The sequence below is a fragment of the Schistosoma haematobium genome, chromosome 2 (assembly GCF_000699445.3).
Source record: "Schistosoma haematobium chromosome 2, whole genome shotgun sequence".
In the NCBI taxonomy this organism is placed as follows: domain Eukaryota; kingdom Metazoa; phylum Platyhelminthes; class Trematoda; order Strigeidida; family Schistosomatidae; genus Schistosoma; species Schistosoma haematobium.
The window spans coordinates 19,453,949-19,469,260 of NC_067197.1; the positions used below are offsets into that span (position 1 = coordinate 19,453,949).

At 30.9% G+C, this 15,312-nt stretch overlaps 1 protein-coding gene across 1 annotated transcript in view; it reads left to right on the top strand.

Annotated features, from left to right (window-relative positions):
- Positions 1-15,312, top strand: part of KIRREL3 (Kin of IRRE-like protein 3) — a 119,721-nt gene that overhangs the window by 65,411 nt on the left and 38,998 nt on the right. The window contains exon 4 of the mRNA XM_051214531.1: positions 13,312-13,591. Within this exon, the coding sequence (XP_051067720.1) occupies positions 13,312-13,591 (280 nt within the window). The remainder of the gene's footprint in view (positions 1-13,311; positions 13,592-15,312) is intronic.

Genomic DNA, 15,312 nt, shown 5'->3' on the forward strand with positions numbered 1-15,312 from the left:
TAAGCAGCTGACTCAGAATACACTTTTTTATATTACTGATTTGGTAATTTTAAAAGACTGAAAGTCACGAGACTTCTCAAGTTATACTCTTGATACACATTTATTTCTTAAGCGATCATATTTCAATTTTCTTGTTAACTCAATATAGGTTAGCATGCTCATAAACGGAATCGCTTTAAGAAGAACGAAATGTTTAATACATTCTATCAATTTAAAAGTTACGTTTTCATGACATGGTTATTGGTTGAAAAAACCAGACAAGTATCGCTTCATTCATTTGTGAAACAATCAATAGGGTCTCAATGTTATAAAAGTAATAAAGGTTGTTAAGAATTTCCACAACAAATATGTATATGAAGGGGTTTTGTGAAGATTGTAGTAATTTCAGTAATTGAAATCATGAGTCAATTGAAACTAGACAACCATGGAAAACCTGGAAGCACTGGACGACCTTCTCGTCCTAGTATGGGACTCCTCAACAGTGCGCATCCACGATCCCGTTCGCGGGATTCGAACGTGGGAACTATCAGTATCGGGTCAGTTATGAGATAGCAACTCACAGATGACAATTGTGGATGTGTCGCTCAATTACGTGGATTAGTTTAAACTAGACATTTACACCGTTGGATACCGGCAGGCTCAGTGGTCTAGTGGTTAAGCGCTCGCGTGAGAGACTGATAGGTCTTTGGTTCGAATCTCAAGAGGCAGCACTGTGGATGCGCACTGATGAGGAATCCCAAAATGAAACGAAACGTCCATCCAGTGTTTCCAGGTTTTCCATGGTGGTCTAGCTTCAATTGACTCGTGATCTCAACTATTGAAACATGTATACATTTTGAAGTAACAATAATTGATACAAAGTTCTAGAATATCCGGTTACACATTTAATTATATGAACCAAATCAATATTACGGTCACGTTTACTCACTTAAACATAAACAATTATTATCTATACAAATATTTATGTTCCACCATGATTTACGTTTAAAATAATTTGCATTTTGTTAGCATTTCTTTGTTAAATAATAATAATAATTTATGTTTAATTTACATATTACAATTATGAATGTGATGATACACTGAATCTTCATAAAAATTAATATGCAAATAATTGTAATGATGAAAATGTTAGTAATACTTAATAATAATAATAATAACTGTAATATATAAAGTTTATATTATAGAAAAGACAAAACGAACCATTATTGATGAACTAATTCAATAGAGATAGTCTTCATTTTATTAAATGGAAATAGAATATGATTAAATGCTAAAAATTAAATTGATTATGTAATTTACTTACCTGTACAATTATTTACATAGGCTTTCTACAATTGTATATATATATACATTCTATATTCTTCAGTTGCCTTTATTCAAATACATTGTTTGACTTAATAAAACCCATCAAAGCTTAAATACAACTGTAACAGAATGAGAACTGAACTATGTGATCATTATGCAGATAAAAGTTTTGGGGAGATTCTTGTTTACATTACTTTTTTCTGGTAAGCGTTTTTTTAGCGAGTTAGTTTTCTACGGGATTGCCCAGGACAGGGTTGGATGGAGAATGCTGGTGAGCGGCCTATGCTCCTTCACGAGGAGTAACAGGCGTAAGTAAGTTGTTTACATTATAGAATCGATAAAGGTAGAAACTTTATTCAAGTTAGTAGAAATTTGAAATATCCACGAGAATTGTGTTTACAGGTACATTTGAATGTTTTACCTTTATAGATGCCATACAACTAAAGAGCCGTAAACTACTCCGAAAATTCTATTTGATTTCATTTATTTACAATGGTTCTTCAGTTGAAGGCAGTAATATGACGAAATCTACTTTCAAATTATCTTCCGTTTATGATAGAAAGGAAGAGAATTACAAAAAACATCTTTGAAACAGAGTTTTAGAAGTAGCGAAATGATGAAAAATATTGGACAAGTGTTTTTCAACTTATTCCCAGATTTGTTATATGAGTATATCGTGTTCTGGAGGTTTAAATAAAATAAAGAGCCAAGCAATGACTTTGATTGTTCATACTTATTTCTATAAACATCTTATTAACCGATCAGTATAAGTATTTTATCCTTAGTGTCAGATTATTTTCTATTATTTACCACCATTTATCAAACAACTAATATAAGTGACTAAAATGTCTATTGAATTTATATGATTCTCCATGTTATATCAATTTATGACCAAAAATATTATCATAAGAATTATAGACACAGACTTAATAAACGTTTCTTTTATAAATCGGCTTTTAATAAAGAATTTCTCCCTGATAATAATCATACATCTATTGTATTTTGTTTTAACATCAACTACTGATTAGGATCTTTATCATCAGACAAATCTATAGAAAACTCTCATCTTCTGACTAGAAGTTAAAATTAAAAGTGAATTTAATTTTGGCCTGTCTCATCATAAACATATGAAGAAATAATTTAAATAACTAGATTGTAGTAACTCTTCATTTTAATATCAATCAGTTGGTAATGAAAAAATAACTTAACGAAGTCCATTAGTTCAAATTAGAATGAATGAAACAGTTTGCTATCTTAAACTGATAAGAACATAATTCTCTGATAATAAATAAAATGATATATTATTCCGTTGCTTGTTAAGAATATCAAACATTATATTCATGTTTAATGATAAGTGTTGTAACACACTTACCTACTTACGCCTGTTATCCCTCGTCGCGGTGTATAGGCCGCCCACCAGCACTCTCAATCAAACCCTATCCTGGAAAATCTATAGCGACTCACGTGCAATTGAGTTTAGTTCAGTCAAGGTCTTTTGTTGACCTATTTAATGGACAAAGTCATCCATGATATAACAACTTGTTGTATTATCTTTATTATTATGCTTGTATGAAATACATATGCTTGAACATTGTTTAGCGCCTACGCATGTATTCATTCTGCTAGCTTCATTATTAACTGCTTAGTCTATTCGCTGACTCATCCATTTTCCTATATATATATATATGTACATTTGCACCCATTCACTACTACTACTACAACTACTTGCTACTGCTACAATCGTAGTTCGCTTGCTCATTCATTTTGCCTCTGCTGTCTGGTCCGAATTATCTACTAAATAAACTGTAGTAGCTGCTTCTTTTTGCCTTCTGATTTCAAACATCGTTGAAGATTATACGATAACGGTTCGAGGGTGATTAATTAACGAAGCACAGCCACTACAAATCCCATCCAGTTCCTTCCAGTTGCCAATCATCCTTTTTAACGTCTGCTTCCGATTCTCGACGCAGTGTACTCTTTGGTCTTTCTCTTTCCCATTCCTCTTCAGTATTCCAAGTTGACGTTTACACCGTGATGCAGCTTGATGATTTTCGCAATGTGCTACCTATTCAGATTTCTAATTTCCTCTTCAGATGAGAGTTGGTTTGTTCTCTCCCACAGTAAGCTGATGATGTGCGGCCAACGGACAATGATTATCTTGTGTAGACAATGGCTTCAGCGTTGTACAGAAGAACTGTCTTGCCGTTCGTACTGAAGATTCTGATGTTGCTTGACAGACAGTTATTTTGAGTTCCATATGTTCTTCACCTGTAGGAATGTGGCCCTTTCCTTGACAATCTTTGCATTTATGTCTCCATCAGATCCTTTTTGTCCATCGACGATACTGTCTAGGTATGTGATAATTTCCACCTCTTCCAGAGCCTCTCCACCCGTAGATCTTATAGAGTTACTGCCTGCCTAAGCCCGGGTAAAGGATTAGGGTTGGGCATGGGGTCAGTAATCTCATCCTGCACAAAACAACCTTGCTAAAAAACACTACCCATCTGCAACTAACACTGCCGATATAATTTAAATACAGTGAAGCTGTGTAGAACATTACATGTCTAGCATATTGTATATACATTCCCTTTCAATAAAATACCATTGCATGCTGAAATTTGTCAAAACAAATTTCAACATTCCAATCAGTCACGTAATAATTGATTTCAGTAGATAATTCATTGTTGTCTAATTGTTTAAATTATTCCACACATTGAAATCATAAGTCAGTTGGAGCTAGATCAGCATGGAAAACCTGGAAGCACTGGACGGCCGATTCGTCCTAGTATGGGACTCCTCAGCAATGCGCATCCACGACCGCGCACCCCACGAGGTTCGGATCCAGGACCTATCAGTCTCGCGCCAAGCGCTTAACCAACTAGACCACTGAGCCGACATCCAATGGTGTTAATGTCTAACTTCAACCAATCCAGGAAGTTGCGCCACCATTGTCTTCAATGAGCTGATATCTCACAACAGACCTGCTGGGGAGTCCCATACTAGGACGAAAAGGTCGTCCAGTGCTTCCAGGTTTTCCATGATGGTCTAGCTTCAATTGATTCATGATTCCAATCTGTGAAATTTCTAAAATCTCCACAAACTCCTTCCTGTTTGGATTATTATCATGAAATTTTAAAAAAATGTTAAAATTAATGAAAAACTATGAAATCCTGAATTTTATGAGAAAATATTAAATTATTATTGTTATTATTATTACACATAACTTATTCACTGATGTTGTAATACAATGATGTTTGACTTTATTTATTTACAACTACCAGATACGAATACATCTTAATGATCTTGTATGATTGTTTATCATAATTCATATATTTATATTGTAAATTATGTTCATTAAGAATTCAACTGATCATAGAAATTATTTCATAGTTTAATTAATAAAGTTCAAGAATAATGAATATTTATGGATTATGTTGAACAGAAGTAAATGTTTTGTAAGAAATGTCCTATTAACATCAATGTAACAAAAATAGTTAATGTTTTAATAAAACTACATAACTGTCTAGTCATTCATCTATAACTTAGGATTAGGCACATATATGTATCAGTTCAAGTAGCCACACTTGATTAGCACAACAAGATGAACACTAAATTCATAGAAGCAGTTACTTCAATGGTAGTAATATATAAAAGAAAGACTGTATATAAGGATATAGTACAGGAAGAAAGAATTAGTTCATAGAAATATATACAAACACCATTGTGATAGATTTTGAGCCATGTTACCCAGAGCCTTCAACCATTGGTTACAATAGTCACGCGGACTCCAACCAAGTAATCTGCATCTACTAACATGGCTCAGATCAGAATTTAGGGACTTTATAGACTGATGCCATGTTTTGGTTTGGCCACCCTTGACCTTCTTCCATACTTCTGCAACTGTCTAATAATAAGATAAAAATAAAAACACAGCGAAACTCATAATATAAAAATGAAAATAAGTGAATGTAAAAAATACTACTATTCTGAAGGAAATTTGTAGTAGTAAACGTAGAAATTAAGCAAAACGTGTAAGGTTTTTCCAGACTTCATTAAAGGACAGAATGCTGTAAAGTTTAAAATTTATTATTTAATGTCTTCATCAGTCAATTTTATGTACTGCGCATGCTTTTGATCAACAGTTAAAGATTTTCTAAAACATAACTAGAAAACTTTAGGACAATACAATGTGACTCCAACTCCAAGTAGCTTGATTTGCTAATATAATTTTTTAAAAATTTTATTCATTCGAAATCTGATTATCTAACTTAGTACACTGATCTACGGCTGTACGTCGTATCGTATACTGACTACTTGATAATTTTAACATCCAAATGATACATTCAGTGTAATATGGAAATTGATTCAGTTTTTCACACATATTAACACTTTATTAATAATCTCATCTATTCTTAATTTCAGTTACTGTAAACGTACTTTCTATAAAAGCCATTTACGTAAAATTGCTCACTGAATTTGTGGTTATCTCATCTATAAGTGAACTACTTTTTTATGAGGTTGACAGAAGTAGATTTAAGAAACAAAAAGTTAAATTTAGAATCCTTAGACATAATAAACAGTTATATTATATAACTGATAATTGGAAATAACTTTTCATTTTACAATTAGAAACTAATTTAAATCATTTCATTATTTGATTTCCGGCAAACATTTTAAAGAAATATACATACCATTGTCTTTCATAGTGCATTACCCTTTCTTGTAAGATACTTAATTTAAAAAAGCAACGGAAATATATTGGATCGTAAGTTATATTATTTTTATTACAATTTTAGTTTTAGCAAAATGTCTGAACAAACATCAAAGATAAATAATAAATACCGCTTAGGTTTTACCCTGTGATCAAACATTTATAAACTTAGTTATATTAATTAAAGTTAGGATTAGTATAGTATGAAATTGGTTTGTTTCCCTTTTAAATACAAAATCTTTTTTGTAGTTAAAACTAACCATTCTTTCTAGTTGTTTTGTTTCTACTATTAAAAATTCGTTTATTTTATTGTTTTAAAAATGACAGTTTATCTGATGAAGAAATGGAAGTCAGTATAACTAATTACGTCTTTGTATAGAAGATTTATTTGAACCTAATGTATAGATACTATCTAAAAATATCTATATTTAGTTTTTCTATATATTGGCAAGTGAAAAATGTAATCATTCACTCCATAAGTCGGAACTAATTTTCGCTTTAAAGTGATGTCATTCATAGAACAACGGAATAAATATAGATTAATAGATTTAGACTTCAAAACGTTTTGGTCCCTTAATAATTTTTCATCAGAGATCACTTTGTGAAGGGAATTTGCATCAAATAAAATGAAAGTCTTTAATCAATCAAATCGTTTAGACGGTTTTCATGTTTCTTGTCCGAAGATTGTAGAGTTTAACTTCAAGTATACAATAAGTCAATATCACACTTCAACAAAAACGTTTAAAGATTTGAGATATATGATTTATGACCAGCCATCTTAAGCCTTCAGTCAGTGTTAATTGGTCATTATTTCATAACATTGTCTGTATCGTCAAACTACTTACAAAAAGTTTTCACGATCCATTACATTAACGATTAATTCACCAGAACATCCCCTAAATATCATGAATAATCCTTAAACCAGAAGTTAATAACTTGAGTATTTCACATACGTGTAAGATATTGAGTTGTCATGTAAATCTGCAGTCTTATCTGGGTTGTTCTATATTTTAGCCTGAAATCACATTTATCAAATATGCTGTTCTGCTGTAGTAAATAATTTCACTATTTATTTAGTATTGTAGAGGACTATTCTGTGAGTTTAAAGCTGAATTTTAAATTTAATTAACTGTTTTCAATGCCTTAACATTTGTAACTAGGCTGCATTACCAAAACGAATTGCGGACTGTTGTTACTTATCTTCATAAAAAAACGTTTTGTGAACAAGTGTATAATGGTTTATTTATTAATAAAGACGGTAACTTCCACTCAATAGCAAATTCAATATTTTGATAAATATGAAAAGAGATTCACTTTTTTAGAGCTAAATAATTTGTTTTTTGTACATTAAGAAGCTACTGTTTAATATGACCATTTGTAATTACAAACAACATCATATATTTATAGGAAATGTTAAATAATTAATTGGAAAATAAGTAAAATGGTTCAGTTGCATACGTTCTAATTAGATGTTGGTTTTATTGACATATCATTAACCAGAGAGGGGTTTTGTGGATATTATCGTAATGAATTAGTTGAGACCATGAGTCAATTGAAGCTAGACCACCATGGAAAACTTGGAATCACTGGACAGCCGTTTCGTCTTAGCATGGGACTCCTCAGTAATGCACGTCCATGACCATAAATGTTCGTCAAAGTTATAAGCATTTACCGGTTGGTTTTTTTGTTGAAACACATGGATTATTAATATTTATAACTCGTCTGTCTTCTATATAGCTTAGAAATTTCATTCAAATAATCATAATCTTTTGCATATCTTGATTGGAATGATAGTAATATTTTCAAGAAATTGAGAATAAGTTTGGAATCACTCTTACTTCACGTGTTCAATATAGGTTTACATGAATATTCCATTATTGAGCATTATCTCTGCACGAACAGCCAAATCGACCTGAGTAGAGTAGTTTGATAGTATATTTGCTCACAGTCCGATCCACTAAGCTGATATCACACTCATTTAACTAGTCCTGTGGTTCCATAGATTTCGTACAATCAAAACTGTGGTACACCATAAGACTACATTAATTAGGCCTGCCCAATCATATCCCTAGTGTGATCACATCTGTATTCAAAAGTCCATTCTAAAAACGTCTGATTTAGGGATTTTTGGTCCAGTAATCGCATGTCTAATTGACTAAAAGTGTTTAACAAGTTTAAATGAATTGTTTATACTCTGTGAGATCAGTATGAATATTAATTTCATTAATTTATGAGGTGTTTTAATGTTAGTTGCTGTGTAAAATAATTTTGTAAGTCTTCATAAGGTTATATTAGTATAAGAATGCTCTTTGCATTTAATTTAAAATGTATTCAATCAGATTATGTACTGTTGTTACCTGAAAACGAATTTAATACTGAAATAAGACTTTTTGGTATCAAGCATATTTTATCATCATGAATGTTATATTACTAAGTGTAAAAGTTCATATCAAGCTACTGAATTGTTAATATCTAAGAAAAATTCTTTTAGCAATAACATTAAACATTTTTCTGAAATTATATGCTTATGAAAAAATATATGACTCCAGATTATAAAATTTCAACGCAATTAGTACATTTATGGTACATTGGTCTATCGAAGTATATTGTACACTATTTCTGACTGTCAATATAAGTAGTATGTAATACCAATCAGAAGTGTAATGCATAGTAGCAGAAGACTAAGAAGATCAAGTTAAAGAAAACAGGAAATGAAATAGAAAGAAATTATGAATTGAAAAGAAGTATACAGAATATAAAGTATAATTGATAGAAGATTTTCAAATGAAACACTTCATGTATGGTTCTCATATTTTACCAAAATATTCTATTCATTACAGTAGTATATAATGAAGTTATGAAATTTTTTTAATTAACAAAACTACATTTTAAGAACTCGAATGCAAAAAGAAAAATAAACGAGATATTTTTTATAGATAAATATATGATCTATTATAGTCTTATATGGTTGAATATATATTTAACAACAAAAAAAAGTTATTTAATGAACTCATCACATAATTTTCTTGAATAAAACTAATCTTGTCTATGATGTAAAATCAATTCATGATTTAATAATTAACTGTCTATTGTAATCATTCAATCGTCATTAGTTACGTGTGAATGATTAGTTAGTAGATTAAATTAAAGTATAATATAATTACAATAAGTAAATCAATCATTGTTAATATTATATCCCGTTATGTTTATAGTTGGTTCAATGAATAAATGGATAAATAGATAAGAAATTTTAAGCTTTTCTGATTTTCTTAATCAGTCATACATAAGATCATTACTTTTAAATTAAATAGATGTCTACAAATCACTCTACTAAACAATTATAAAGTTCTTTCATAAAGGTATGGTTAAATGGTGTTAGGTGAAGACAAAACAGATGAACATATTGAATTCTAACTCATAAGTTTGAAAATAATATATTCTTCATAAAAACTTGAAGCCCTTTTTTTGAATTTGACAAGATGTGGAATTCTGCGTGTGTATTGTAATAATGTCGCAGCATGTGATGAAACATCGGTTTACTTTCCGCTTGTACTTAATAAACATTAGCTAGTATTAGAAAAAGAATACTTTCAATATAAACTGATTTGCACAAATTCTCACAAAAAAAGATTGTTATTTTCACTGAACTATAATTTCTCCATAGTAAACTCATGAATATCAGTCAATTCAAACTTATTGATTTTCCTTAGAAGACAAAGAAAGTCCTAGTTTTTCATCACATATATATTATACTACTGAAAGCTTATTAATTAAAGACTACTTTACTCTTCACATTATCTTGTAGTAAAAGTTTAAGATATCACATTTAAAAATTTTTTCCGTTTTATTCTTTTACTCTCTAAATTATTTTGATTATAATGAGGAAAGATGGATAGTGGCTAGCAGAGGAATCCAGGATGCGCGTTTCGTCCTATTTGGGATTCGTCAGCTGGATATACTCGAATCTGAGTTGATGTTCACTCTGGGACTCGAAACCAGTACCATTTGATTCAAACGCCATCGCGTTATATACTTAACTACTGAGTCCTAACAGCCACATGCTTGTGCAATGGGGTGAAGTTATATTCAATATGTGTTGTTTACTCGCATCTTCTCATTGCTATTTAGGACTGAAATTGATCAGTCTCTTGTTAGCATATGTGTATCCTGTGCGGACTGTCTCGATATTGCCTGCTGGATGCCACCACTATCCATTTTTGCTTATAAAGCTTGAGACTTCAGGCAATATCGAGGCACTCCGGATAGGGTGCACATATGCCAGTAAGACTGATCAATTGCAGTCCTAAATAACAATGAAAAGATACAAGTAGACAACATCAAGTGAATATTTTGATTACTGTTTCTCCATTTAGAACCTTAGCACTTTTTTGATACAATATAACTGTTTTTAAGAGTTAATCATAATGAAAACCCAATAGAAATCATAGAAGAATAGAAGAAAGGTAAAAAACAGGTAGAATGGAAGAAGATTCAAAAAATCTGTCCAAGTTTCTGTTTACATTCACTAATAAAATATAAAGGAAAAGAATTAAACGCTTTAACTTTTCTGATTGACTAGTTAATAGATAATAACAGTCTATGGAAAACTAATTTGTTCATAGACTGATATTTAAGCATGTACGTATGAATATCTCCGATAAATAAAAATATATGTAATGTACCTTTTATTCACAATAACATTTTGTGACAATGGACCACAGAAAAATAATAAACGGAATACACCCATTATGACATTAAATAAGAAAGAAAGATTAGTTCAGCGAAGAGTTCTCTTTTCGCTGAATTCATTTTCGAAGCTGTACAATCGCAAATATATTTACTTATTTTTACAGGGTGATAATAATACTGATAATAAACTTCTGTTATACATGGTGGCAGTGAGGTTAAATAAACAAAGGTATTAGAAAAATTTTTAAAACAAGGAAAGTTTGATAGTTAATGGCTTAAGTATTCATCGGGTAAGGATGCCTCAGCATGATAAAATAACATAAAATGTTGAAACAGAGATGAAATGTAATCGGAATGATCGTGGAAATAAAAACAAACCGGTTTGGGGTAAAAGATTTGAAGGGAAGATGGAAGGTGAAGCAGGTGGCTAAGAAGAGGAGGCAACGGCTCAATAAGAAGTTCTATAATCGAACACCCTGTGAACACAGGTCACTCAATCAAGACAGACTCTGCGTTCAAAGTCATCTACAAGGTAAGTAGAAGCCTTTCTAAGACAATTAGACTGCATCTTCTTTGCATTGCCGAGGCAATAGCCATACATTTTGAAAAACCAGAATTATGTGTACAAAAGAGACTGGTACAACCTCTTCTTTTACCATGGTCTTAATGTATTTAAGAAATTTTTTTTCTCTTTCTTCATACACTTGTTCTTTTACAGCCACCTGCTTCACCTTCCATCTTCCCTTCAAATCTTTTACCCCAAACCGGTTTGTTTTTATTTCCACGATCATTCCGATTACATTTCATCTCTGTTTCAACATTTTATGTTATTTTATCATGCTGAGGCATCCTTACCCGATGAATACTTAAGCCATTAACTATCAAACTTTCCTTGTTTTAAAAATTTTTCTAATACCTTTGTTTATTTAACCTCACTGCCACCATGTATAACAGAAGTTTATTATCAGTATTATTATCACCCTGTAAAAATAAGTAAATATATTTGCGATTGTACAGCTTCGAAAATGAATTCAGCGAAAAGAGAACTCTTCGCTGAACTAATCTTTCTTTCATAGAAAAATAAAACAAATACCTTGAGTAAAATCATATTATTTTTGTATATCGCGAGGCGGGATCGTGGATGCGCACTTCTGAGGAGTCCCACAATAGGGCGAAACGGCCGTCCAGTGCTTCCAGGTTTTTCATAGTGGTACAACTTCAATTGACTCATGATGTCAACTATTAAAATTACTTTGGTATCCACAAAACACCTTCTGATGTAAAAAAAATGTTTGTTTAATTCGTGATGAATATTTTCAGGTTGAATTAAGTGTAGATTAACTGTTTCATAGTAATCTTTGATAACTTTTATGAGGTTTGATAATCTTCATTGAAATTAAGTGACTTTATGTTTTAACAACAAACTATGTTTTGATACGATAAGTCTAGTTACATCAGTTCCATAGAATAACAATGCTATGCGAATCTCCCCGTGTATTAAATCATACGAAATAAATAACTTTAGTTCAAATGTAATATCATACGTTTGTACGGTTCTGTTACTTCTCGACATGTCTGATTCAACTATCCTAACATTATTTAAAATCATTTTCAAATGTTCCTGTAAAATATAACGAATATGGTACTTTTTGTCTTACGTATTTTTTCATTAATATTCGCTTGTAATGTCTACACTAGGCAAATCATTGATTTTCTATCACTAGCCTTTTCTTGATCTATAGTCGCATCAAAATATCAGACGTCAGTAGCATAAAATCCTGAAAAATACTAATGAGACATCCTAATTAAAAGAATATTTTTGTTGTCCATAGTAATTCCTTGCTAATTCAACTACATTTCTTCCTTTAAAAGATGGCGTTATATCATTTTTCGGCATCTAAGAAAATAACCAATATTGATTTTTGTGCAGTTGTTAAAATTATCGGACTGAGCATCGATAGGAGTAAAACTACACTGAGATCATGAAATGACAATCGCATACAAAACCTGGTTATTTATTCTTACCTATAAATTATAGAAACCTAATTTGAGCGAGATAAATTGTATAAAATACAATGGCTACCCACCATACGCAAACGTGTACTGCACAAATGTTTAGTATTTGTATTCCATATACCCAATAGATGGCCAACAGAGACTTCTAGCAAATGACTGTTTCAATACATTTAGTACGTTTATAAATTAGAAAATATAAATCCCCACTAATTCTATTCCCAGGTAAATGAAAATAGTGCTACATCCCTAGTAATAGAACGTCTGCCAAAAAAACAAGCTGTTTATATTTGTTACTAATATGTTGCTGAATGATATCACACCGTTTATTTATTCAAGTAAAATGTTTTTTCGTTGAATCTTTATGATAGATAAACTGTATTTTAACCCAATTCAGGCAACCATTAAAAAGGTTTCCTTGCTTTAAATCAAAATCAGGAAGCATAATATGATAGGAAACTAAACAAACTGCCGTAACATTATCATAATTAAGTTGTGTTTACTCAATAAAAAAATCTGGACAACATAGTTTGCAATCACCAATCAACTTCAATATTTTATTTTAATTTTACTGTGGATGTTTTGTTTTAAAGTTCCATCTGAAGCACCACAACTTGTACAAATAACCAATGAAGGTAAAGGTCAACGAATAGATATTGGTCCGTCACGGCCTGCAATTGTTGATGATGGAAGTATTATGGTTCTTGAATGTATTGCTCGTCATGGTAAACCGGGAGCATTGCTTACATGGTTTATTGACGGTGTTCAAGTAAAATTAGAATCGAATCCTGACAGTACACCTGGATCATTTATTTCTGGTTTCTCTGGTAACTTAACATTTCAACTTGAATCATCTGCTAAAATACCAAGACTGTGAGTTTACTATATTCTTACGTTGATATTTATTTTTAACTCATAAACAATATATTGATATTTTTCATCTATTTAATGGCTCTTTCATATCGTATAAGTTTTCTTCAATAATTTATCAGTAAATAAATACGTTATTCTACTAAAGATAAAAACCTTAGGCTAACTAGCCTGTTATACGGCAATTATTGATTAAACAGCTTTGCACCATTTCATGCAATTAGTTCCCCTTATGAATCTAAAAAAGGCAGAAGAAACATGGATGTAGAATAATATGAATTCATTATATTTCGTGGTTTCTCATCAGCTGCTTACAACCAAATACGTGCTAAAATTTTACAGTTAGGTCAAATATAGTGTGAGACGATTTACATAAGTGAATGCAAAGAGTTGGAATGACAAAGGTTATCAATAATAACTACATATGGTGCAAGAAAAGGTTGGAGGTCATTTGATGTAAGAATAAAAAACATAAGGAGTGGGTGATGTAATAAGTAAGTGAAGTTCAGAGACAGAGAAGATAAATTGTGTGATAATTTTAAAAGTACTGAAGGGCTTACACAAGATTCCTGGAATAAAAAGAAGGTTAAGATGGGTTGCGTAATAACTCAACAGGATTTGAAGAGTTTACATAATTTAAGAGAATTAAGTGAATGAAAATGTATGAGTGGAGGAAAGCGTTTAATGTACGGAAAATAAGAATTCGGTAATGGAAGAGCAATATAACAAAATAAAACTAATGACTCAAAAATGAATTACTAGGGTAGTAATAAGTTTATTACTATTTGATTTTGGATACATGGATCAGGTTTATGTTTTTTTATAGCGATTACTACAACAAACCTAAGAGAAGCAGTGTTTCTCTGTCTACTAATAATTTTGAAAGCTTGAGGGATGTCAATGATATGCCCGGTGTCGAGTATCGTGATGAAAACCTTAAATCTAATTCCAAACCCTAACGTTCAACTGTCAATCTTAATCCTAATTCCTCACACTAATATATAACTCTCATTTAACCCTGATAACCAGGTAGATATTCCAAGGTCACTTTTGCGTTGCTCAAAAGTCATCCATAAATTATAATCTTACCACAAGAGGTTATTATAAATTCCTTTCGTATACAGAAATTGTGTAACTTGAACTCTTAAAGTCTATCACATTATGTATAGTATAGTTCAATTGTATTATTATATTAGATGATTGGAAATAGGAATCCTCAGATACATAAAATGAATAAATCGTAAATTTAGTCAAACTGATGATTTATTTTTCTCGCAAAGCCACAAATAATCGATATCAGAAAACAAATTCTCCATATTTTTCAGCTTATAAATTATCCACTAAGCATATCTCAAATTGAAAAAAAGAACGAGCTATATGATTTGTGTTGTACACCATTTTATGTAAACCTTTACACTGTTTTCTTTTTAATTTAAAAGTGACTACATATTACACTTATTGTAATTTGATTTTGTCATTTCATACAGCTTAATAGTCAAATAAGAAAAGAAAAAAAGAAATTTATATTTATATATTGTAAAAATAAGGATTCAAAGTAAATGGTTTGAAACCATAATTATAATAACCATAATAAATACGTTTCAATCTTAACATTATTTAGTCGTTTATTTTGAATTGCATTACTTTTATTATGATTCACGATCCCCCTTTTTCCCGTATCTATCTAAATTTTACTATGTAATGTATTTCAAACATTTTGTTTT